Raw genomic sequence first — 27747 nt, forward strand, 5'->3', positions numbered from 1 at the left:
CTAGGAGCGCTAGGAGGAGCCAGAGAAACCTGATTTTATTATCTGTCTCATGTACTACTGTCAGGATATAGTGAAATCTGGTTCCATTATATTGTAGACCTTACAACAAAACTTAGCAACTCACACCAAAACAATCTAGACAGATAAACATTACTACAGGGAAGAGGAAAAATACGTATCTTTCATTGGGTGTGAATTCTCCGTAAAAAATATTTTTTCTGTATGGTGGCAGAGACAGACTTCACCATGGCTGAGGTTTTAATGAACTGAGATCCTTGTTAACATATAGTGTAAGCAAATGCCTCGACTTGTCTGTTGAAGAAAAAAAAAAGAAAGGAACAAAGATTTTACTGACAGCTTGGCTGCACGTCAGGGGTCAGGAAACGGCCACTAAATTTTCACACAACAGCATGAATGCACACAGTCCAGGTCAGAAGCTGTCTATCCATCTCCACATCCTCTCCCTCACTTTGAAGTTGGGTTAGCAGAGGCTTTTCGTCTTCCCTTTCATGACCTGCCTTGTCAGATTAACTCAAATCTGGGAGGCTGAGATTGAGTCTGAGGGCTGTCACATGTTCACGCAGAGTGCGGCTATATGTGTGTGTAAAAAGCACAAGTTGTCTGCTACCCCATCTATTTAGATTTCAGAATAAAAGAGAATAGGCCGTGGTGGGTGGCGGAGGTGAAATAATGATTAGAGAATTTGGGCTGAGTCAGCAATTAAATGAAATTTCAATGCCATGTACAGAGACTACACCCAAACAGCGTTTTTTTCACTAAAATCCCTATTTCAATTAAATCCAGTCCAGGAGTGTGTTTATTCAGCTCATTTGGCCTCATTCACTAATAAGGGCATGTAAATGTTTTTACATAATGCACAAAATCAGTGTGTACACAAAACCACACTGATTTATAATCGTATCACTGTGTGTATGTTAGTGAATCAGAATCATTCTATATTTGTCACTAAGTCAGTATACTATATGATAGAAAAGTGGTCACTAAAAGAAAAAGGTTGGGAACAACTGATATAGCACCTTTTAAGCTAATCTAATGCAAATCAATGTGACAAGCAACTGACAAGATGTACTGTTCAGAAAAAAAGGATTCAGTGCAAGACTAATGCACGGCAAAACGATAGCAATACATATAATATTACAAAATAAAATTATTATACTAAAACAGTAAAATGTAGATAAAAAACATGATACAATAAATGATGATAATAAATAATCATAAATATTAAAGCCATAAAATCATAAAACACTACATAAAAGTCAGACTGAATAGTTTTTTGTTTTGTTTAAAAAAACTATTATTTTCAGCTCCCGAAGTTGTTGGAAGAGAGAAACATGGTCATAAAGGATGATGAGGATGACAGTTATGTTATTTCATGTTATTTAATACATCAGGCCAATGCATTAGTAAATTAACTGTTTTAAATATTGTTGACTATTAAAGTCTTTTTTTTTACTGATTGAAAGTTCAAGACATTATCATTTGTGTGTATACAGGGTCTGAGGCAGTTCTGAATTTGATCACAGAGCATGTATTTATGCATGAAACATTGGTACATACAGTTTGAGCACAGATTTGTGCATACGCACGAGAAGGAGGCCCACTGATCCCAAACATTTGTTTGCTCTGTATGAGCCCTCTGTATTTCTCTATTTGAATTTATGTTCTGTGTGACACTATAATGAAGCCTCATAATGTACAGAAGCACTCACATCAAGGTTATAAATATTGCGCTGACCAAAGCGGGGGGGGCTTTCTCTCTCTCTCTCTCTCTCTCTCTCTCTCTCTCTCTCTCTCTCTCTCACACACACACACACACACACACACGCCATGATGTTCATTTGTTTAATAGATACAGGAACAACTCCAGGGACAGAGGCCTTTCTATAAGTCAGCAAAACACTTCAACCTGGACACCAAACCTTGGGAAATGCCACATCAGTGTGTAAGTAATTTATTTATGAGAAATATCAACAAACAAAAAACTGCTTATGTCCACCTCAACCTTGCATTGCTTTTTAAATAAGCCCAATATTATGACAGATATGACGTAAGTTCTAACATTTTAACAGTTCCATCATTAAACATCAGTTAACAGATATTTAAAAACAAATTAGGCTTTGAAGATAACATAAGATGTTCCGTTATTTGATTCCTCATAGGAGAAATGTGTGGTGCAAAGAGCAGAAAAAGGATAGAAATATAGAGAAAAAATATAGCAATATAAAACATATATACACTATATACAATAAGTGGAACATGGTCCAGATGGATAACTGGAATGGATAACTACATGTTAAATGTTACAAGGTATTGGGCGCCCGGATTGGTCAGTTGGCAGAGCTGGCGACCAAGGCTGAGTCCCAAAAAAAAAAAAAAAATGTTACAAGGTATTGTGCAAAGAAAGAAAGAGTTTGTGTTTAGCAGGTTAATAGTTCAAATGGATGGAAAGGTTGAGTAAAATCTGTAAAAATGATCAGTGTGAACTGAGCTCTTGAATTGGATCCTTGTAACACCAAACAATGGCTTTGATGAGCAATTTGATGTTAATAATGAGTTCTGAATCATCTATCCACATTGTGATTTCATGTAACTCTCAGCTCATTTGTCATCACCTGTCTTCATCCATTTGGCATTTCCCTACTTCTACCTCACTGTCAAACAGGACAAGACACTGTTCCGCAATTAAGATTTTTCCAAGCTGCACACTGCCATCTAGTGTTGCTCCTAGAGCACTGGTGGTTCTAAAGGAGGGCAAGGGGGGCCAGTACCCCTGTAAAATCAAGCTTAACTGCTGCAAATATTTTCATAAAGCAGAATAAAAATGAAATAAATGTAGAATATATGGTAAAGTCAGACAAACATCAAACACTGATTATCTGGCTATGATGGCACCTGTCAGTGGGTGTGATATATCAGGCAGCAAGTGAATGTGTTAGAAGCAGAAAAATAGACAGTTGTTGGTTCTGATAGAAAGGTGTCAGAACACACAGTGCATCACAGTCAGTCAGTCAGGGTGCCCATGCTGTCCACTGCCGAAAGCGCCTACACAGTAAATTCTCCAGTGTCAAATATGAGTGTCAAAGTTTGTGGACTCTTTCAGAGTTATTACAACAACAGGAAGTGTAAGAAGCCGCCCCATTTTGCCCAGTGTTGGTGTCAATTTCAAGTTAAAATACATAGTGTAAAAACTACTCTGTGTTTGACACTGGTGTGCAGTGTCAAAGTACAAGTACTCATCTAGAGTTATTACAACACCTGAGAGTAAAAAGTCTGCTAGTGCTGGTGACATCACGTGGAAAGCCCCGCCCCCCGTTTCAAATCAAGCCGAGCAGAAGACAACCAGACGCCATTTTCTGTCATCGAAAAACTCCGGTAAGTTTTTGCTCCTAAGTCTATATTAACCCATTTTTTAACTTTAAATTGCTGTTCCCCATACACCCTAGCTGGTTTTGTGCCTTAAAATACAGAATTACAAAGGGCTAACATGACCTAGTTGAAAGCTAGCTTAGATGTGCAAGCAATTTTAGGCTAAATAACGACATTATTTAATGTCAAACTATACAATGTTGGGGTAAACTTTGTTGAGGTGTTCCTTTTTAATGTCCATAGATTTCAGTCAAATAGTGAAGATTGCACACACACGTGGAGAGTTGACTTTAGGGCTGCAGCTATCGAATATTTTGGTAATCGAGTATTCTATAGAATATTCCATCAATTCATCGAGTAATCGGATAAAACATACTTTTGCTTCATTAAAGCCCGATTATAAATATACAATAGAAAACAAGACAGATCACTGTTTTCAGTTTTCACTCCCGGCGTCTGCCGTTCTGTACAGCAAAGCTGTCCACACACGTTACAGAGCCCGCTTCCGTCTTCTTCCGCGTTGTAGGGGACACACAGCCTGTGACGTAAGCACGTTGTGTCACACTAAAAAGAATCCGTGCAAAACGTGAGCTTTACGAGGCTTCGAGGCAGACGAAATTCCTCGATCATTCTTTGTAATCGAGTTACTCGAGGTACTCGAGGAATCGTTGCAGCCCTAGTTGACTTTACTAGCTAATGTTGGTGACTAGCTGTGTGTGGCTAACGTGAAGTTTATTTGAGCGGGCAATTCTGCATGGATTAAAGTCAACCCTGAATAAAAACTCTAATGCTAATGTCGTGTTGTCATATTAGTAAATTTGTCACTGTGTTTATTTGTTTGTTTTGTCTATTTTTGGCTCGTTACCGTTACACAGGCGCTATCGTTTGTTTTATCTGTACACCTCCACGCACGCACGCACGCACGCACGCACGCATGTGGCAAACATTGGTGCCTTTTCAAACATGGAACATTGGAGACATCAGGCAAAGCAAATAAAAATACTGATTTCTTCCTGTGAAGCCGACACAAAAATACTTCGGATCAGTTGAGTTAGCATTTTGCTAGGAATGGTTGGATAGTGAATTTATTGATGTGTCCTTTGGATAAAAGTCTAAATTACAAACTGGGCGTGGGGTGGGCGATATGGGCAAAAATAATATCTCGTTATTTTTGGGAATTTTGGCGATAACGATAATCAGTCGATATCCTTTAAAATGTGATTGGAATTGTCTGAGTTAGGGCTTGTGTCCACCAAACGCGTTTTTAGTGCTGAGCGCTCAAAAACTCATTTTCCGAGCGCCCAACGGTGTTAAAAGTTGAACAGATTTCAACTTGAAGCTGAGCGCTGCGCTAAAAAAGTATTTTTCGAAACTAAACCATTTCCATGCCAGAGAGGTAGACCCACGTCTCGGCACTAAATCATCTGAAGTACCGGTAGCTTCAGGGACTGGAGGTGCTTGCATTTTCTCTCTACCATCATAACGCGCTGCTAAACTGTTGCAAGGAGGATGCTAGCGAGAGGTCATGTGATCACGTCATGTGATCATGTAGGCCCACTAGTCGTGTGACGGAATCCTGCCATGCTGTAGAGAGCGTTGCTGCAATGTGTATTAAGTGGATGTGAGGAGTTTCCGCGGGCGTTTCAATATTTTTGGCGAAGTCATTTAAATACTCGATAATGGAAATTTGCACATCGTCAAAACAACAATGACGATGTTATCGCAAACGATATATATCGCCCACCTCTATGTTAAACAGATTGAATGTCAAATTGTTGTGAAGTGATGGCGATGCATGGTGTTCGGAACGTATTTATTTTTCTACTTTTCTCAGATTTGTCCATTTTGTGCTGTGGTCCAGAGATGGTAGGTAATATTTCATATATGTTAATATTTATAGTCTTTGTTTATACACATGACCGAATGGGTTTTGCATGCAAAACTAAGAGAGTGCACAGTCCAAAGGCTCTAAATTTAAAGTGAGACAAATTGTGATAGTGTTTTTTATTTTTTAGGCTCAAATTGACCAGTATGATTTCACTATTTAAAATATTATGTTAACAGACACTGATGCTACTGTCAGAGTAGGTTTGGGTTGTAGATCATAATGCTCATTAGGTTTTACTGTATTTACAGATTCCATCATGTTGATTAAAACAAAAACCAATAATGAACAGAAATATGTCAAGATCAGTGAACCAAGTCTGGATGAATTCTTGAATTCTGGTAAGCCACCAGTCACACACCACTATAAAAACAAAATTAAAGTAATTGTCAGTTTATGACTTTTACAAATGCATATCATTGTTCAGGGTTATTTTGTGCATAAAGATGGAAATTGAAGTTTTACAACTTTTTTTTACTTTTTTGGGTGTGGGATGCCTCGTGATGTTTTTTTTTTTTTTTTTACCTAATGCATGTTTGTATTGTATTTTTTTCCCCCCAAGCTTTTGTGAAGTTCTCCATCCCACCCGTCAATGAAGGCATCAGAGTTTATGATGAAACAGGAACTGAGGTGGATGCAGATGTCTTTGCAGAAGTGGCACAGCTGCCCAATGCTGGTGTATTTACTATTCAGTTTGACAATGGTAAACTTGTTCTCTCAATTTCTTTCAGCAAAATGCATTAAGACTCGGTTACACTTAGGTCGTGAAAAACTGACAAATGGTTCTTGTTTATCTTTTTCTGTCCTCCCTTCTTCTCACTTAGGTTCACAGGGGAACGCTTCATCTGCCAGTCCACCAGTCCAAACCAATTCAGCATTGGCCCTTTCATCATCAACCAGCTCTGATGATACAATCATCCTGGATTTGGACAGCGGTCCTTCCAGAAAACGGCAGAAGGTAAATCAAGATGCCAAACAAGTAAGTCAGTGTAGAACATATTTTGTGCCAGCTTCAATTTGTGCATTGCATACTTTTTTTTATTATTTTTAAATGTATTGACTGTCAATTGTTCAAGGTTATTTAATTTTAGTGAATAATGGCTTGTCTTTTATTCTGTCCTTTCACAGGTGGTTGAATCAGCGTTGACCAAGAAACCCGGTGGAGATCGTATTACTAAGGAATACAACCGGACAAAAGGCCTGACTGATTCCTCGCGGCGACAGATGGTTAACATCCTTGCAGCAGATATGACTGAAACTTATGGGTAATATGGATATTTGTGTTTCAAGCAGAACATTTCTTCCATGTTTTTTTATTGGGAAAACAAGTGTCATTATTTAATTCTTGACATTTATTATAAGCATTGAAATAAATTGTATTCACTTTCTTTACTTCACTCTCATTTTACAGAGAAATGTCCATTAGGCCAAACAAATGTAAAAAAAGAAAAAGAGAATGCTGTAGTTATGTCTTAACTTGTGGTATGTGATTTATCTTTTGCAGATTGAGCAAGACTTCATCTTGCAGTTTGGAGAAGATGTAGCTGCCAAGTTTTTGGAGAGGTTAGTCCTAACTATATTTGTCTTTACCCAAAAACCCTGTTATAGATTTATGAGGTGATCATCTGTAAGGCACTTGTTTTACTCTCATTGTCTGTATAACATCTACACATTTACCTCTTATTGGAATACTTGAGGATGTAGCTGTTTTTAGAACTTGTATACAAGTTGGTGCCTTTTTAGCATGTAAATAACATAGTTACCTGATGGAAACATTTAGTTTTGTTATTCTGATCTTTGATACATTTTATCTGCTTTTTCTTATGTCAGCTGGTGGTGTATGAATTTTTCCATGTTGTATTAATAAAATATTTCTCTATCTAGGTGGCCTACAACATTCAAGAAAAGGGTCATCCAGCAGAGTAAGGCTCTCCCTTCCTCAGGCGACCTTGAAGATCTGATCTATTGTGCAAAAGTTACATCAAATGAAGAGGAAATGGATAATGACATTATTGCCTCTGGTACTTTATTTTCCTAATTATTTTCTTCAAGGTTTTTGACTTTGACCAGCTTTTTCTTTAGTCAGCTTTAACTTTAAAGGAATGGTGTTTTTAAATTGTAAAATAATTGTACAATCATATAACATTTAGCTCTTTTGTTTCTGTGTACAGGATGGGACAGTGATCTATCTTCAATCATTCTCCTCCACCTGATTCCTCCAACAGCCCAGGGGCAGAAAAGGCCAGGCAAGGTGTCTGCATCCCAAGCTGAGAAGCACCTTGTCGTGTTCAAGAAGGTTTGTATTATAGCTTATATGGGTGTTTTTCTTTTTCTTTTTCTTTTTTTATTTACTTTTTCAGACAGCTGGGGTTCTTGTAAAGTTGGAAGAAAACACAATATTTTCCCCTCATTGTGTCTGGGGGCAGCAGTAGTTCAGTCTGTAGGGATTTAGCTTGGGAACCGGAGGGTGACTGGTTCAAGTCCAGCATGGACCAAAGTATGGAGGGTAGACTGGTAGCTGGAGAGGTGCCAGTTCACTTCCTGGGCACTACCGAGGTACTGAAGGTACCGAACCCCCTAACTGCTCCCAGGGTGCCGCTACGTGGCTGTCCATCACTCCACCATCTCTCCACATTTGCATGTCTATGAGCCCTTTGTGTGTGTTGTATTTTGGGCCAATGAATGTAAAAACTTGAGTGAAAAAAGAATTTCCTCTTGAGGGATCAATAAAGTATTTATTCTTTTCTGTTCCTGTGTATAGTATAGTGTAAGTAAATTAACTAAATGTTTTATTGTTTTGTTTTTTTTTAGAGTGGAACAAGCATCCAGGAATACATTGATATCATCAACAGCACCACTCAACCCTATCTACTTGCTGTTGGCATGAAGAGGAGCGCAATCCATGAGTTCTTCATCGTTCTGGACAAGCAGGTCATACCATGCAACTCAACCACTTCACTTGGAGCTTTTGATGAACTTGTGAAGGCACACTTTGTATTTGGGACTCATACAATCAGATGCTCCACAACATGTACTAGGGGTGTAAAGATTCACCAAATCCACGGTTCGGTTCAGACCTTGATTTTTGAGCCACGGTTTGGTTCATACCGCGGTTTTCCCCGTTTCCCCATTTTGCAGAGAAACAGAGAGAGAGAGATGTTATCTGATATTACATTAAGCGGATACGGCAGAACTCTTACATTACGGACTGTCACTGAACACAACACTGCAGATGTCACTCACTAACGTTAGTTTCGGTTTGGACCCACATGCACTTGAAAACTGAATCACGGGTGAGTTTATGAAATGTACTGCTGATGGAGAAAGTCAGCAGAGACACACACAGGGAGAGAGAGACAGAAAGAGGCGGAGCAAGCGGGCGTGTTTGCCGTGAGTGACCAGAGGTCCAGGCTAGGTGTGTGTGCTGTGTGTAAGTGTGGGGAGAAGAGAAAGGGAGCAGATTAAAATAGTAAATAAACACTAAAATAAGGTGGAAAATGACCTAGAATAACCTACTGTCAATACAAATACAATATAGGCCTAATACCCCATGGGCCGCCGCCACCGCCGCAGTTGTCTGCACTGTCTTAACGAGAGCTCAACAGTCCAGGGAGCGAGTGTGTCGCAGTTCTGTCTCTCGGATCCGTGACACGAGACCGTGGACTTTTGTGTCACCATTTCGGTCTCGGTTTCAGAACCGTTACAGCCCTAACATGTACACCTTCATACAGACAACTGTCTACGACATTGATTTGGGCCAAGTCCAGGAGAGCCCACGTGTTGCTGAGATGAGGGCTAGACTTCTGCATTCTACAGGCTAGTTCATGCATACACTGACATATGGAACAGGCAACATATTTTCTGTTAATTTATCAATAATGTTGTCTTGAGTTTTGGATATTGTGAGATTTTCTTTGACCCATTTCACCCATTTTTATATCACACTTTAACATCTTACTTGATATCATGGAGGTTATTTGTTTTGTTTGCCAGATTCATTTTGTGAGCACCAACAGTCTTGTGAGGCATATGCGATTAATACATGGTTTATATCAGGGCAAATCACTTCGCTTAAAATGTGCTCAGGCAGGATGCTGCCAGGTTTTTGGCACATTTTCAGGCTTTAGGAAGCATCTAAATACAAAGCATGCTGATCAAATTGAACTTGAAGTTGAAACTGACATTGTAGACACTGATGTTGCAGATGATGCTCAGTTGCCAATTAGTGAAGAAGCTGCCAGTACGTCTCAAGTTCTGCCCGTATCCAACACAAGTACTCATGATTTGTGTGCATCTGCTATTGCACAGCTTCAGGTTGCTGGTGTAAGCCAGTTTACTTTAAATGGTTTTCTATCATCCATGGAAGACGTCGTACTGGAGGTACAGAGTCAAGCAAAGCTGCAGCTTTAACATTTCTATCATTACAGGATACTAGTATGAAAGCTAAAATTGAACAAAGTTTTAAAAAACTTGAAAACCCTTTCACCTCATTGAATTCTGAAACAAAACATAACAAGTACTTTCAACAAAAATGGAAAACAGTTGAACCTGTCGAAAAAGTACTTTGTGTCAGATTCGAAAATAGAAGAAACAGATGTACTGGAACTTATGATCAGGTTGTTGTAACTGACAAATTTGCCTATGTCCCAATTCTAGAAACACTGCAGTCTATTCTCAGAAATCCAGACTTTGCAAATATGTTAACACCTACCCACATTCCCAAAGATGGTGTATATTTTGATTTACAAGATGGGTTGTATATGAAGAGACATCCCCTTTTTGCACTGCAAATTCAATTATTTTATGATGATTTTGAGACTGTGAATCCACTGGGATTCCCACCAAAATTAAATTCGTCTTTAGTCAATATACATTTGTGTGCACTTTTTAATGCACAGGACATTAAAACCTATGGGTTTGACACCATATCTGAGCCAATCGTCAGTGACTTGAAGGTGCTTGAAACTGGTGGGATTACAGCTCCCATGTTCAAAAGTCCTGTTCTTGGTAGCATTGTGCAAGTCACAGGTGATAATCTTGGTAAACATGGACTGTTTGGGTTTGTGGAATCATTCAGTGCTCAGAACTGCTGTGGTTTTTGTATCATAGAGAAAGGTGATTTTCAAACTGTGTTCTGTGAAGATGAAGAAAGTGTGATATTACGAACAAAATACATGCATGCAGAACATTGCTCTACTATACAGACAAATCCACAACTACCTCATGTATATGGTGTGAAGCGTTCATGTCTGTTGAACAGACTGCAGTTTTTCAACACAGCTAATAATTTCTCAGTTGATATCATGCATGACATTTTAGAAGGAGTTGCACAGTTTGAGGTCAAACATCTGTTGGAGTATGTGCTGCTGAACTTTTTAACTGCTAAAGAATTGGCTGGTAGAATAGAGTCATTTAACTATGGCCACACTGAGAGGCGAAATCGTCCTCCTGCAGTTAAGTTATTTGATGGAAGAAATGATTTGGGCCTGAATGCTATACAGTCCTGGTGTTTGTTGCGCAACATGCCATTGATATTTGGTGATCCATGGAGCCTGTCATGGCAGCTCCTATCATTGTTGTAGTTTCAGTGTGTTTTCAGTCTGTTTTTTGCTATTTTTAACTGTTTTCTTACTTTCTTACTACTTTGTTCACGTCGCCTAAATACTTTTTGGGCGTTTTTGAGCACTTTTTATTTTTTGTTTGCACGGGTCTCCATGGCGACGGCGAGTTGCATTGTTTACACCCGCGACCAGATGATCGCCCTGAGGTACCCTAGCATCCTGACTGGAGAGAGACCCTCCATACCCGAGGAGCTGAGGAGACGGCGAGGCTGCAGAGCGGGGGTTAAACGGAGGATGAAGAAGAGGAGCTTTAAACCCTACAAACGTGGCTACACGAGCAGATACCGGACTCCAACGTCACCATTCCCGGCTTCCAGACGGTTCGAGCCGACAGGGACACCACTGCGTCTGGTGTGACAGTTTAACTGGAGTTGAATTAACTGGTGATACTGAGGCAGATGTGTGTAGGCGTGGCTTCTTAGGACCCCTTATTGCCGAACCAGGAAATAAAGATTCTGACTACTTCTATGACATTCAGTTGTTGGTGACTTTTAAAACACTGCAATAGAAACTCTTTACTGGAACAATAATGTTGGTGTCTGCTCCTCACTACGGAACTATTATTCGCTGTCATGGAGACATTAACAGCTGCTGATCGCTACCGTTGTTTCAGTTCTTTTCCCGAGTATACATCTAAGACTCCTTTGGATATCATATATAGTAATCATACAATAGGTTTACAATACATCTTAGAAACACTAACTATTTAAAATAATTTAAACACACCAAAATGAAATTGTGTAGGCCTATAAAGGCAACCACACGCTCGCACTGTTGTAAAACCACATTAACGGAGTAGCTCGAGTTTGGATTAACAAGTGATATTCTCCTGAGTGAGACTGGTTGAGATGATGAGCTCAAAGCTCGTAGTTTCTGATGTGATAAAAAAAAACCTTCACAAAAACGTCTCCACAATGAATATTTATGTATTCCTCAGGAACCAGTAGGTTCTCAAATCTGTAAGAGTATAAAGTGAGGACTATAGGGAATGGTAATGTATGTGATAACACTGATAACGTCAATAAAACGTCCAAAATCCTCATGTTATCGGTGTTGTGTCATAGTTGTTTTTAATGTGTGTAATTCATCCAGCCTATAAATGAATCAGTCTGAGTTTACGCTCCAAGCAGTGTGGAGAACTGTGTAATACTAAAATCTAGACGTTTCGCTCACTCATCCCAACAGTCTACAAAATTCAGTCAACATGTTTGCTGGACATGTCACAACTCTGTGGATTTGAATAAGTTGTGTTCAGCTGGGCATCCAACTTCTGCTCCTATTTGCCAAATTAATTACAATATCTAATTTGGTTGAAAGACTTTGCTGACATGTAAAGAATATAAATAAAAGATAAAAGTTTAGATAAACTTTAATATGAAATGTGATCAATGGTAGACAGACGTTGCATCACAAGTTAATCTGGTCATATAATGCTTTGCCACAACTCTACTTCAACACGGTATTAAACATATACTGACTGTTTCTATATATAATACCACAATTCTATCACATCTTATAATCTCTGTCCCATTTATTCAAAATCCCACAAAGTTGTGACATGTGAATCGGATTTGTATAGTGTAGCCCCTCTACTGATTAAAGTTTTAACTTTATCCAATTTCTGTTCCTATTGCAAAATGAGATTTCACAGTTGTCTAACTTGGAAGAAAGAGTGTGCTGTTGTGTAAATAATATCATTGTGATTGGTGAGATTAAAAGTGAAGACGCGACATGATCGATGGTAAAATGTTGTAGGCTATCACCAGTTGATCTGGGCGTATCACGCTTTGCCACAGCTGACTCCACAATGCATTAAACATATACTGCAGACTGTATGTTTCCTTACAGACTGTGTGACAGTATAAACTCTTCTCAAATAGACTGGACATCAGATTAATAAGAATTCGTAAAACGACAGCAAAGACATTTTCTGAATTGCTTATTGACATTTGCAGTGTTTGGAACAGGCATCAACACAGTCACCTACTGTGTCATTCTTTTCAAGCGTCAGGAGATCTCCATCGCAAATAAAATTAATTCAAACTCCAGGTAACTCCGTTAATCTTATTTGAAATCAGAACTGGAGTGTTACAGTGTTACAGATTTCATTCTGGTTGGTTAAAATGATAAAAAGAAGTAAATTCAGTCAGTATTTCTAGTGTACAAATCTGCAGCAATGCTCTGGAATATCACCAGTTAATTCAACCACCAGTTAAACTGTCACACCGGCATGAAGAAAGGAGGGGGAATGTCCGTGCTCATAAACAACAGGTGGTGTAACGCCGGGCACGTCTGTGTGAAAGAGCGTCTGCAGCCTGGACATCGAGCTCGTCGCCGTTGGTCTTCGTCCATGTTATCTGCCATGGGAACTTTCCAGTGTTATCGCCATCACTGTCTATATTCCTCACAGTGGTCTTCATCACCATCACTGTTTACATTTATGATGTCTTATTTATTCTCCTGTACAGCACTTTGGTCAACTTTGGTTGTTCTTAAAGTGCTTAACAAATAAAGTTGGATTGGATTGGATCTAGTTCAGAGAGATGATGAGTACTGGCATCTTTTGTTTTTTGTTGCTTCTGCAGATAGTTAATATTGTGTTTTCCCCAGTTATAACTGATGGTATGACTATTTTTCTGAAACACATTATCGTTGAGCATCATCAGCTTTTTAAGCGTTTGTTTCCTGCTAGAAATCTCTTGTCTAAGCATTATTTCATGATACATTATCCTAGATGTATAAGGAATATTGGACCAATTCTGCACATGTGGTCTATGCGCTACGAAACAAAGCACAACTTTTTTAAGACCCAACTGAAAAGTTTCAAAAATATCACAAAGACATTGGCCAAAAAGCACCAAAGATACATGGCCTTGTATTGGGAATCTTTTAGTCAGTGCAGATTAACTGTTGGTCCAGGAAAGATGTCACAACTTAGAGAATTGAAACAGGGTCCTGAGCTTGCTGCCAAATTAAACACTGCAATATCCACCAATGTTCTGACTGTGAAGTGGGTAAAACACTATGGCACTGAATATCGTCCTGGCTTAATAGTATGTGTTCAGGTAGCTGAAGAGATGCCAGTATTTTGTTAGATCAGGACTATTATTGTAAAAGATGAGCAAGTTATACTTGCTGGTTCTGGTGTAGAAACCATTTGTTTTGATGAACATAGCAATGCATTTAGAAATCCCCTGCAGGCAATTAAGGTGTTCAATGTTCAAGATTTGCTCTACTTCAAACCACTTGATATTCAAATGGCATATGGACCAACAGATGTCTCCCTTTTTATAGTTCCATATTGCCATCTAATGCAGCCTTGACCAGTGTTTGTGACTTTTTTAAGGGCAAATTGTTAACAATGTTATTTATATTCTATGAACATTTCCTTGTCTGTTAAATTGTTTTTATATTCATGTTTAATAAATTATTGTTAAGACATGGATATAATGGTCTTTTTTAAAAACCTCTACAAACATTTTAGGTTTTACTTGTAAGTGTCAGCAAGACTAAAGTAGAAAATTGCAAAAGACAAGAATTGGTTTTATTTTGAAAGTCCAGGACTTAGGTAAGAATAACACTACACAATAAGTGCAGAGTAATCAGCTCTTAACACTAGCACTAACACCGTCTGGAGTAAATGCTTAATAAACACTTAAGTAGAAGTAGTAGAAGTAGTAGTAGTAGTAGTAGTAGTAGTGTTAAGTAGGTTTAACATTTGTGGAGAGTAAAGTTGAAGAGTTAATTCTGATTGACACTTAAAAACTGTTAGTGTAAAATGTAAATAACACTATAGGTGTTGTTACCGTCTTAGTGTAAAACTTAATTAACAATTTTCAGTGTTAAATATTTTGGTATAGTGTTAAATATTAACTCTTACCGGAGTTAAATTAACTCTGAAAATTCAACACCAGTGTAAGTGTTACTTTAACTGTTTAACTGTAGATAGGGACCATATGTTATCTGACCCAGTGTTAAAATTTACTCTTTAAGTGTTAAATCAACACTGCTGAATTTACTGTGTACAACAAGCACATCAGCATGAGCATCAGAACTGGACCACAGAGCAATGGAAGAAGGGGGCCATTTTCTTTTACATCTTGTGGATGGCTAGGTGCATGTGCGTCACTTACCTGGGGAACACATGGCACCACGATGCACTTTGGGAAGAAGGCAAGCCGGCAGAGGCAGTGTGATGTGTTGAGCGATGTTCTGCTGGGAAACCTTGGGTCCTGCAACGTGGATGTTTGTTTCTTTGACACGTACCACCTACCTAAGCATTGTTGCAGACCATGTACATTCCTTCATGGAAATGGTATTCCCTGACGGCAGTGGCCTCTTTCAGCAGGATAATGCACCGTGCCACAAAGCAAAAATGGTTCAGGAATGATTTGAGGAACACAACAAGTTCAAGGTGTTGACTTGTTGACAAATTCCCTAGATCTCAATCCATTCGAGCATCCGTGGGATGTGCTGGACAAACAATTCAAATCCGTGGAGGCCCACCTCACAACTTACAGGACTTAAAGGATCTACTGCTAAAATGTTGGTGCCAGATACCACAGCACACCTTCAGAGGTCTAGTAGAGTCCATGCCTCAACAGGTCAGAGCTGTTTTGGTGGCAAAAGGGAGACCTACACAATATTAGGTAGGTGGTCATAATGTTATGGCTGATCAGTGTATACATAAATATGTATATATTTCACCATTTTGTAATAAGCTGAAGTGATGATCTTCACTTTGTTCTTACATAATTATCACTATTACTGCTGTCATCGTCATCCAGCTCCACCAACAGACTTAAAACCTCTTTCGTCCCCTGGGCCATCAGACTGTACAACAGCTCTCAGTAAAGGCAGGGAGGACAATAAGATAGGATGAGATAAGAAAACCTTTATTTGTCCTGCAATGGGGAAATTGCAGTTTGCAACAGCATACAGAAAGGGAAGAATAAAAAACAACAAGAACACAAAGAGTAGCTTATAAAAGATAAATAATGAAATAGAATAGCAATAGACAATTTCTACCTCCATTTGCACTGTTTACTGTGGCTACTGTGTTATAAGTTAATTTTATTTTTATTTCATTTTAATATAGGTTTAATGTTTGTTTAATATGCTACTGGATACTTGAATTTCCCTCGGGATAAATACAGCATCTATCTATCTATCTATCTATCTATCTATCTATCTATCATCATTAGGCATCTTCCTACTATTATAGTTGTTATTGTTATTAATATTGTTGCTGTGCATCTCTGCCCCCTTCCTCATGCTTGCTCATGGTGGGAACTGTTGGGTCTCTGGAAAATTTTTTATAAGGAGTAAAGTCCAGACCTGCTCCAATTGAAAAGTGTCCTGAGATAACTTCTGTTATGATTTGATGCTATACAAGTAAGAAGAATGAGAATTCAACTCTTTAGCATGTGTGATATTTGGTTGATAAAGATGACACAGGCAGACTGGACGGTTTCCACAGGGACCATAGTTTATTTGGTTTCATTTTAAAAACAAGGGAAAATGAGAATCAATCCCAGATGTCTAAATAAATACAAAACTGCAAACTACCAGAGGTCATATTCAAACGTTCCTCTTTTAAACTTGAATAAACAATCTGACTCCCTTTGATGAAACCTCTGTATTAAACTTTGAACAATACTGAAATAAATGACCATCGGGCAGCTAAATATGAACAGAAAGTAAAATCGAGTTTACATGATGAAACTGCTTTCTTTAGGAAACAACACAACACTGAAGGCTCCATAGTCTTAATGGTGTGTGCTAACTATTGTTGCTGCCTCCATTCTCTACAATCTTCTTCCCCTCCGTTGAGGCTTTGAAGACGTTGGCTCTGTAGTACTGCAGCTCTTTAATGCTCTCCCAGATGTCGTCCAAGGCTCTGAAGGAGACAACCACAGTTTGAACTGTACTCCTTGTGTTCTGCATATTCCTCTAGCCCAGTTGTTCTCAATTATTTCCTGTCATGCCCCCCCTAGAGGACAGAAATTTTTTCACGCCCCCCCTGAATTTTAATACTATTGAGAAACTGATAATATTTATTTATTAATCTGTACAAACCACTGTATGAGTTGCTGGCACCAGCATTCTGCATACAATCACCTGATTATCAAAATAGATTAATAAAATGAGCTGAGATAACATCTGCAACAACTAAACACACCCTTCAACTTCATCAGCTTATTCCTTTTCAAAAAGGTATATGACTTTTTAACATTTGGTTTTTTTGTGTGCAAAATTTGCAACAATATTACTTATATTTAACGTTTGTCTGTTAGATGTTCTGTGAGTTCTTCTTGGAGGTCGTATGAAATGTCAAATATACGTCTCCCGATCGTGTCATTGGAGAGAAAGTATTCAGTGTCTCAGCACTTTTCTCACCTATGATTGTGACCATGTCCAATGCTGCTGGAGTATTAGCTCCTCTGCTATTGTGATTGGTTTTTTGCACCTTGCGATGTGGCGGTGTTTGTACGAGGCTAACGCTGCGTTTTTATTTAGTGATGCCGCGCTCACTAAATGACCGGCCTGTTGGCGATACTCATCGGGCTTTCGATAAAAAAAAAGTCCAGTGGGGTGTAAGGTCTCCAGGTGCCGTCTTAATTAGTTTGGTTTCATGCTGTCCGCTGCCAGAGTTTTTAAACATAAAACACACACACACAGGTCTTTCCTCATTTCCGACCGTATTCACGGTAAACCCAAAGGCTATGTAGGCTTCGTCCGGTTACCGTTACTTGCTGTTCTTGCCTGACGCCTCCTCCGTTTTTCTTTTTACTCCTGTCAGAAACTTCTCCATCTCTCCTTCTCGGTCAGTCACTCCTGCCTGTCGCGCCCCCCCTGACACCTCACTGCGCCCCCCCCAGTGGGGCGCGCCCCACTATTTGAGAAGTACTGCTCTAGCCTTAGCACACGCTAAACTTAAAGGATAATTCAGAATTATTTCAACATGGATCTTATTTTGGCAGGTTTTGTCAAGATCTCAGAACATAGCAATATTGTAAAAAGATGACCAGATAGGTTGGAAAAAGAGTAAAAAAGCTAAAAATGATTACCCAGACTGTCCAGTGGTAATATCGATCAGTTTAGCCCACGCCAACAGTCATGGATTTTGTGAAATACATTTCTAAATAAATGCGACTTATAGTCCGGTGCGACTTATATATGGTTTTTTCCTCTTCATGAGGCATTTTTTGACTGATGCGACTTATACTCCGGAGCGACTTATAGTCCAGAAAATACGGTATATAACTTTATATGCAATCAGCAGTGTGACTTCCAGCCCCGGTTTAAAACCGTGTTTCTGTTCCAATCACTAAATAAATTTTTTATTCATTGCATGTCAAACAATATTCATATCTCAATAAGGATGAAAATAACATTTACTGGTTAAATTAGTTTACGTGTTTACTTCATACACTTGTGGTAGGCTATTAACTTAGCAACCACACTGCCTAAATGTTACTGATAGCCTCTAACGTTAGTTAACAATGTGACGTGACCTCTTCATCAGTCAGTGTTAAGAGAATGTTCTGAAGGCCCTGAAACTGAATGATGAATCCCTGACTAAGGCTGCTCAATTAATCGAAATTTTATCATGATTACGATTTTGGGGCCAAACGATCTCAAAACTAATAGAATCGGGGGGAAACAATTTTTTTTTCATTTTCTGTTGTTGCAACGTTGTATAGGAAAAAGCTGTGTCCCAATTCAGGGATGCAGCCCCTGAAGTGGGACACAGCCACAGTCTGCGTATTTCACGAGTCAGTCACGTTGTTTTCATTAGAACAGGTAACGCGTAACAGTAACAGGTAATTTCAAATGTTGTGGCAGTGCACTAAAATTTGAGAACACAAATTGTTTTTCTATGGCTTATCTTCTGTGTTATTTTATTTAATTTCACTTTTTGTAGAGATTGCACTATGTACACTATGACTGTCAATGTAAAAAGGAGACTTGCAAATGTTTATGGGGAAGTGTTTTTGACAAATGTCAAATAAATGCAGCATGTTTCTGAAGTTTAAAAAAATAATCGTTTGAATAATCGTTATTTCAATTTTGACCCAAATAATCGTGATTATGATTTTTTCCATAGTTGAGCAGCCCTAGCTCTGACCAGCTAATAGTTACTTTTAAATAACTAATGTTTAAATAATTATATAAAATAATAACTCTGTGTGGAATTTTTACACTGCTCGCATACCTAACATACCTGAGAGGGATGGGACAACAAGAGATGAGCTAAGAGCTAGGTAGTTGAAAACTGTGTATTACTCCAGCTGTATGTGATGTAACATTACTTTGGTTAGATGTTTGGAATGTAACCATGCTCAAAGATCTCAGCAGTTAATTTGGTGAATACAGTGTAAATCATAACTGACAGCAACAAAGATAAAAGCGACAAAAGTAACCCACAACCCGCTGTGCTGTGACTATTCAGATCGTATAAGCAAGAAGTCAGATACAGAACAGACAGACATAAAATATCCTTTGCTGACTCCGGATCGAATTTCCCCCTACATCAACATTATGGCACTAGGCCTGAAGTCAATCAGTCAGGCTGAAGGCTGAAACACACCTTCAGCCCGACAGTAAACAATGTCGGGCAGTAGGGCTAGGCGATATGGCTTAAAAATAAAATCTCCGATTTTTTCACACCAAATGTATTTTTTCCTTCTTAAAAACACATTACAAATGAGGGCTGCAGTCCTGTATATCTCGCAGAGAGCAACATTTCTCCAACTCGGCTGCATGCCTTTGCTTGAGGTGCTGGAATAAATTGGTCGTACTGCTACCTTTGGTTGCAACAGCTTTCAAACAAACTTTGCAGTGGGTCGTGGTTTGTTCGCTGTTGGACGCCACAAAACCAAACTAGTTCCAAACAACCGACGACACTGTGCCTTTTTTGGGGACGAGCTCATCCTGGCTTGCTGTCATGTTGTGTGCATCTGTGGAGAGGCGGGGGGCGGGGGGAGGGGTGAGTGCACTCTGACCTACGGGAAATTTGAATTAATCGATCAAATCGATTTATCGTAGGGCTGGGCGATATATCAATATAAAAAATATATCGATATATTTTTAAATGTGATATGGAATTAGACCATATCACATATATCGATACAGTTCAAATTTGCGCTGTGATCCTTGCTCCAAGCAAGCTGCTGACCCAGAGCTCTCTGCACTGCTCACTGCGCCCCGCCACCGCCCCTCCTCTTTCATGCACAGAGGGGGGAGGGGCAGGAACAGACACTCAGCCACTCTTCAACAAACATGGAGGAAGCAACATCTGCGGAGCGTGCGGAGGAGGAATTGGTTAGTAAAAGAAAAAGCAGTGGCTTAGTAATTTGGAGATGGTTCGGATTCAAAGTGTCAGATGAGCAACAAAATCACATTATATGTAGGGAGTGCCATAAACAAGTTACAGCCAGGGGTGGAAGCACTACAAATCGTTTTCACCACCTAAAACAGTGGCACAAACTGCAATACGAAGAGTGTGTGAAACTGTGCGCCGCAGAAGCCCCAGCCGCAAGCCATCCACAACCCGAAAAAGCTCCAGCCCCAAAACAAAGCTCACTGCAAACTTCATTTTCCCGCAGTGTGCCTTATGAAAAGAAAAGTGACAAGTGGTGGGAAAATGTTTGAGTTGATAGTCTGTTTCTTGTGCAACTGGTTGAGACTGTTCAGATAAGAAATTGAGTTAACAAAAAGGAAAAGGTAATCTCAAGCTGATAAAAAATGTTTTCTTAAACTGAGCACTTTATTTTGTTCTTTCTTTATATATAAATGCTGCCCTTACTAGGGTTTGTCATATTTTATTATTTTGTAATGTTTGTTATTTGCATCTGTGGATTTGTTAGAAAGGAGAAGAAAATCAGTAATTTGATTTTAATAAGCCATTTATAGTTGTCAAACTAAAAAAATGTTGATATTGTACTTTTCTCATATAAATATATTTTTTTCAGAAAAAGATTGGCCTATTTTATTTTATAGGCTATTTTTATTTAAGATATTTTTTTATTTAAATGTAAACCTTATAGAGCTTTGATTTAAAAAAGGTACACTGTTGTTATACAGTATTTATGTTTACATTTTATTGTTATTTGAACAGCTGAGCATTTAATCATGAACCAGGTGAAGAAACCTGTTTATTATTTATTTATTTGATTTTGCAACTGTTCACTGAAATAGCCGGTTTCAATAAAACTACTTGTGACATGTCATATTTGACTTTGACTGAACATTTGCTCTCACTTTGCGGAAAAAATATTGGGATATATATTGTATATCGATATTCAGCCTAAATATATCGGGATATGACTTTTGGTCCATATCGCCCAGCCCTAATTTATCGCCCAGCCCTATCAGGCAGTAAGACTCTCTGAAGACGCTCTGCTTCCAAACGCTCTCGGTGGGATAAGACACGATGCCATAAAGCCATGTCTGGTGTAATTGCGGGCTAATATGTCAGTTGAAATACACCAGAATCATCCCAAACAATTGTCAATTTACAGCACTATGTAGATTGTTTTTACCTGTGGGATGCTTTCTTGTGAGGAACCATCTTGTATACCTCTGGAAACCACCGTCTGAAAGTTTTTGTAGAACAAATGTCATCCCACATTAATCCCCTTTTGGGGATGAAGAGAATGCCATGCTAGCTTTTATTTCTTCTGTATTACTGCTACGTAGAGATACTCTACTCACTGAGTTACAAAACCTACTCAGCAATGCAATAATAAAACTGGGCCTTGGACATGCAAACTGATGAATGGCAGAGAGGACCATTAGTGGGGATTGCATAAACAACAAGGTCCTTATGAGATAATGGAAAGTATCTATTAGGCAGGCCAAATAGACTGGGGAAAAAATCTAATTACAAAAGATTGTGTTTATAGAAGAGTTTCCATATCATGGCTATAACTCCGGAAGACAGGGAGAGAAAATGTGGAAAATATTCAAATGCTTATTCAGATACACTGATACAATCTCATTTGAACAAAACAGAAAAAGGCCTCATTACAATGAAAGCCAAATCTAACAAAGTCTCAGACACTAACCTACAAAGCTCCTTTATGGTGCTGACATCAATGATTCTGTAGTGAAGGTGATACATAAACTGTGGCATGTACTTGTCCAGGAACCTCTTGTCTGCATGCACAGAGTTACCTGCAGGAAGAAGAATCATAGGACGTGACTGCAGCAGTAGCCAAATCATCAGAGCAACATCACAGTTCTGCTGCTGCTTCTAAAAATGAACTCACCAGCAAGTGGACACTGTCCAGGCGGGGTGTGCTGTCTGACAAAGGACAGGAACTCGTACTCTGCTTGTTCCAGGGTGATTTTGCTGTCCCGTACAGCCTGGGTCAGTCCTGACTGAGATACAATAATACAGACGATATGGATCTCTAAACACTATCAATAGACGCATTCTTTTACATACTACTTTAAAAGAATGCCAGTTTGCGAAATATACTTATTCTGTTTCTTCCCAAGAGTGACGACATGAGATCGATACCACGCTCATGTCTGTATGTTAAAAGGTGCCCTGTGGGGTTTTCATGTGAAGAAGAAAATGTTACGTTCACTCTGCAAAACACATTGGGCCTCATGCAAGGAGTGATATAAACAACTAATTTTCTTTTTAACAAATCAATGATTTCAGAATCCCAGAATTCAATTCACCAATGTGTTCTTATTTTGCTCTTCTCTTAGGTAAGAGAACACTTTACGAGTGGTTGAGAGCACTCTGACCAAGATAAGGACAAAACTCATTTTTTTCAGTCCTCAAATTGTTTGTCCAACAAAAAGAAACATAGGTTTCAAATGTTACCAACGTAAAAAAAAAAGGCATAAATATCATATAACCAGATTAGATTATATGCTTTAGAGTAATTATAGTGATTGGATTATTAAATTTGTGGGCTAAAGAAATATTATTGCGTCATTGATTATTTTTGCACATGGCACACCACCTATTATGCTAATAACAAACAATCAGCAGATTTAAAAGAATTAAAGAGAATGTTGTTGCATTAGGCCCAGTGTATGTACTGGAGGTCTAACAAATATGTGGAATCTGTTTCACATATAGTCATTTATTTATGGTAGCCAGCCAAAATACCAACATTGACCACATCTTTTTTTTTTACTATTTAAAATGGGTAAAATATTATTTAATTGTAGAGCTGCATTGATTTGCTCTCTCTCTCAGTCAAACACAATAACAACGGACTTTTCTCTTGGCTTTTCCCCACTGATGAGGCTGGTCAAATTCTTGAATGGAATAAATCCCATGAATGGTTAATATCATAAACACCTCTGAACTAATTTGTCTAAAACGGATGCATTCAAGGAACGCTGATAAGTTAGTCATGATCTATGATCTTAACACAACACTGTCAATCTTGGAGACCCAACTCCCCCGGTCAGCTTCCTCCACAAATAGAACCTAGTTCTATAAAGCTGAATTTTTCTATTAGTATTTGAAAGCCATCAGTTGATAAGTGGAATAATGTTAAACCGTTGGGAGGGATGAGTATGGGGACATCCGTCTGCACACAAGTAAATCCATGTGAGCGTATGACATCAACAAAGCTAGTGGTCAACCGATATGGGATTTTCAATGCCTGATGCCGATATACAGAGAGCAAAGCTGATATCAAAATAATTCAATGTTATCTCTCCCTACGTCATATAAGGACAAATTCTCATATCATGATATTGTCATTCAAAGGTCACATGTCTAATAAGTGATGTGTTACATTTTACTGTCACAATGAAAATTCAAACATGCAGTATTTGTTTTAAAGCTGCAGTAGGTAACTTTTATGAAAACAACTTTTTGTCATATTTGCTAAAAGTTCAGTAGTACATGACACACATAATCTGTAAGTTCTGCTACGTTCCTCTGGCTCCTCCTAGTGCTCCTAATGGAACTTGTAAGAATCCACCGGGCCTGGACGAAAAACCACTCAGAGGTGAGCAGTTATAAAGGGTTGGAGATTTGAAGATTTATGTAAGGTTTATTGTTGAGAATTCGCTAGGCCTGAAGGAAAACAGCCAATTAGAGGCGAGAAAGATAGTGATTATTGAGTCTCATTCCGAAGGTGTCAAATACAGATGCTTCGTGACTCTGTGAATGAGACTCAATAATTGCCATCTTTCTCGCCTCTGATTGGTTGTTTTTGTTCAGGCCCAGCGAATTCTTGCAAATGCCATTAGGGGTACTAGGAGGAGCCAGATTTATCGCAGATGATCTGTCCTGATAAAGTCAAAAGTTTCTGCAAATATGACAAAAAGTTCACTGTCAGACAAACTAAACAATCCCTCGTTGGGACTGTGTAGCCCTGCTCTGTGCTGTTTGTCAGTTGTCACGGGCAGAATGCTTTCATTTGACATCACTGACTGGGGTGTGGCCAAAATTGCAAAAGGCTTTCCAAGCCCCTGACCACAAACACAGCTTACCTTTCCATGATGCTCTTTACACCACTCTGACATGCCTTCCAGCAGCTGGTCCGGCTGCTTAATTATCAAGTTGGGCCCCTGCCAACCGAGACCAGATGAGTTTTAATTCACAAGACAGATAGTAAACAAGAGGCAGCCTAATGGTGTTGATGTTTATATTACCTCTGCCAAAACGTTCAGGTCAGAGTCTGTGATAATGCATGCCATCTCAATGATCTGGTCCTTCTCAATGTCCAGACCTGTCATCTAAAAAACACACAGGGACTTAGTTAGATCACTAACATGTACATCAGTTTACTACTTACTTCCAAACAGCGTTGATGGGTACACAACAGCATCAACCAGAGTCAATCAGAATAACATTTGAACATAAGTAGTATTTTGTATGAGCAGGCCTGCATCTAGTATGTTTTCATGGAGGCAGCATCATCCAGACCACGGAAACTGAGCCATTAAGATATTTTTACAAGCAGGCATGAAAAAACAACAAATATTAAATTAGTGACTCTTGGCAGCACAAAGTTGTGACGAATGTGGATCTAGATTGACGTGAAAGTCACATGAATTCTGTTGACTGTTCTCACCGAGGTCACATTACAGAAAATTAGACCTGTATCTGTAGCACATATGAAAGTAGCCCAAATCAGAACTGGAAAAGATCAGGTTCCCTGTGGTTTGTGCTGTTGACGCTGCATGAGACAGATATGAGCAAAAACTCTGACCTTGGCCACTTTTGCCTGCGTGTGAACACAGCCAATGTTGCTTCCAACTGCAGTAAACAAATACAAGTAGCGTAACGCCAGATAAATATCTAGCAGGCTGAATATCTCGTCATGTCACAGACTCAGGGAGCCATGCAGTGAGCTACAGCCAGGGAGAGCAGACAGCCTCTCTCTCTGGCACCAGAAAGAAAGCCGCAAACTTGGTAGTCAGCCGGAAGAAAAATTCCTAAAATACACACACAGAAATGGATGGTGAATAAACAGTGTTGTGAGTCGGTGTTCAATTCAGTGTGTATCTGATCCACCAACCAGCTCTTATTTTAGTGAAAAACCTAAGGAATTATTGAAATGGTCTACCTCTTATTCCCACGGTCTTCTCACACTGAGAGAGCTACTACGGAGGTTGAATGAGCTGAGGCGACAAAATGTAAAGGCTGTACAGAATACAGTTGTCATTGACCGATGTTAGTTATTAGATAGATTAATAGTTTAATAGTTGTATTGATTACTGACACTGGCTGATCAGGTTAATTATCAGCTTATTTCACTCAGTTTCTAACAGCACTATGCTGTACATGGTTGCCCAACTATTTACCAAATTAAACATAATGCGCTTATATTAATGGTGTTATTAATGACTCCTAATGAAACGTAGTTAGGAGACAGCTAACTGTAAGGTAACAATACAACAATTCTTATTTTCTTCTTATTTATTATATTACACACTAAAACATACCTATGCATATATTATATTCCATTTCTGCCATTTAATTGTGCATGAGCACAATATAAACAAGCTTGTAGCTCTATAACAACATAGGCTGATTCGCCATGGTAAGCATTTTACTTAATTAGACTTCAGCCCTGTAGTGCCTAAAATCATCTTTGGATACTATTTGCAGACTATTAGCAAATAAATGAATGCGCACATTTAGACAAATCTATTCTCTGAAGTGGTTCTTTTATTTGGTAGAGGCATCTCTTCATCAAAGTTCAACGTAAATATGTTGGGTTTTATTGTGCTTCTCCCATAGGCTTCAATAGAACTTGAACCAAAGTCTGGCACAAAAAGCATTAGAATGTTGGCGTAATGAAAAGTTGTAACGTTATAATGTGAATAATTAATGTTGGTGTTATGATGTAAAGACCCTTCGTTCTTTTTTATTTTCTTTGAGCTCAGCCTGAGTCATGTCCAACTTTGGTAAGCTAGCTAGCATGTACTAGCTCGCCCGCCTGTTTTACTCAGTGAACTGACAGCTTAGTGAGCCACAGGAAGTCCGGTTGCTAATTCAAAACAACATATTCATGTCAGTTGTTTTGTGTCTGGTTTTTTGCCTGCACGTCTCTTATAACTCTAAATAAACCTGCTACGTAGTTACATTTTGTGGTTTCCCTTCATTATTAGCTCAACCTTACTGTCACTTACAGTCCCCAACTACTGCCACATGCTGTATAACGTTACCTGTTTCCACATGTGGCAGTTATTTAACATTATAACGTTACCTTAGCTTAGCGGCTGAATAGTCGCATCATTAGCTACCTCTGGTTAGCAGTAGCTAACGTTACCACACACACATACAGCAACGTTGGCGTTAAGATAACTAACGTTACACAGCTAACGTTACATGCCGGTTTTAGCCCCATGACTTGCCTCCAGGTCCACCCAAACCATTCTCTGGGACATCTCGGTGGACGACATGCTTATTCTTCTGCACACCGGAACGTCACAAATGGAACGGAGTCTGGAAGTAACGTCGGTGGCTGTTCCCGGTGGTGTGAACGGGGTTAGCACACGGCTAAACGGTCCTTTTTTCTGGAAAAAACTACTGCAGTGTGAGTGATATGCTGCCTTGCTGGACCGGAGGACGAGCGGTCTCCTCCTGCAGAGAAACTCCAGCGTGACGAGAGCCCATGTTGAGGTCCGCAGATACACCGGCATCCTAGGTTGACTTCCGATCTGAACTGTCGTAAAAACATCACCCCATCATCCCCCATCTACATGAGTACACACAACAATCCACGAGAGGTCGCGCTTCTGCAGCGATTTTTTCATCAACTTCTGTCATAACACACGTAAAGTTGGAGGACGGTACAAAATACTGTAATGTAAGGAGGCCAAGGCCCAGGTGTGGATCTAGAGGGGTGGCATGTTGGCAGCTACCACCCCAGTTTGCTGTCAAAGACTATCAAATGTAACACATCAGTTTAGATTCGTTTGAAAATAACGGGACGGGAATTCATTTAATGATCTGCCACATTTTAAACGGAGGCTTAAAGTCTGTGCAAATGAAATGTATAGCTTTCTTTCTAAACACATTTTAGGCTATATGTTTGAAAATAATTGCTGAAAAGTGAAAACATTATAAAAGACTGTAAACTATGTAGTCCTGAATTGGGAAGTTAGGCCGTTAATTAATTATTTAACAACTATTGATACACTGTATGTGATTGTCTATGATTTTCTGCCACCCCATGAATATTTCTCCAAATTCTCCCATGCAGAGATTCAGGGGGATGAGTTGAGGATAAGTGATTCCGAATCACACAGACTCAACCACCGACCACAGTGAACAAACCTGGCTACCAAGAGAAGACAAGCTGTCTATCCAAAATTTCTCCTGAAATAATAATTGAATTCCCTCATATATTTATT

General features: G+C 39.1%; 2 protein-coding genes across 2 annotated transcripts; one reads left to right on the forward strand and one right to left on the reverse strand.

The window, feature by feature from the left end:
• The first annotated feature begins 3356 nt into the window (after positions 1-3356).
• On the forward strand, positions 3357-11940 carry LOC127355484 (uncharacterized). The gene is made up of 11 exons (XM_051386423.1): positions 3357-3393; positions 5222-5253; positions 5524-5613; positions 5835-5975; positions 6097-6251; positions 6401-6537; positions 6684-6715; positions 6775-6835; positions 7157-7293; positions 7444-7568; positions 8084-11940. Exons 3-11 carry the CDS (start codon positions 5532-5534, stop codon positions 8516-8518), a joined length of 1305 nt encoding a protein of 434 aa, XP_051242383.1. The 5' UTR covers positions 3357-3393; positions 5222-5253; positions 5524-5531; the 3' UTR covers positions 8519-11940.
• Positions 11941-16360: 4420 nt separating this feature from the next.
• smfn (small fragment nuclease) lies at positions 16361-27058 on the reverse strand. Its single transcript, XM_051386451.1, has 7 exons — positions 26746-27058; positions 24535-24618; positions 24373-24450; positions 22170-22281; positions 21966-22074; positions 21441-21494; positions 16361-16792 (listed from the first exon to the last, which is right to left on the reverse strand). The coding sequence occupies exons 1-7, from the start codon at positions 27031-27033 to the stop codon at positions 16675-16677; spliced, it is 843 nt and encodes a 280-aa protein (XP_051242411.1). The 5' UTR covers positions 27034-27058; the 3' UTR covers positions 16361-16674.
• Positions 27059-27747: the final 689 nt, after the last annotated feature.

Source organism: Dicentrarchus labrax, unplaced genomic scaffold, assembly GCF_905237075.1.
Source record: "Dicentrarchus labrax unplaced genomic scaffold, dlabrax2021, whole genome shotgun sequence".
NCBI lineage: Eukaryota > Metazoa > Chordata > Actinopteri > Moronidae > Dicentrarchus > Dicentrarchus labrax.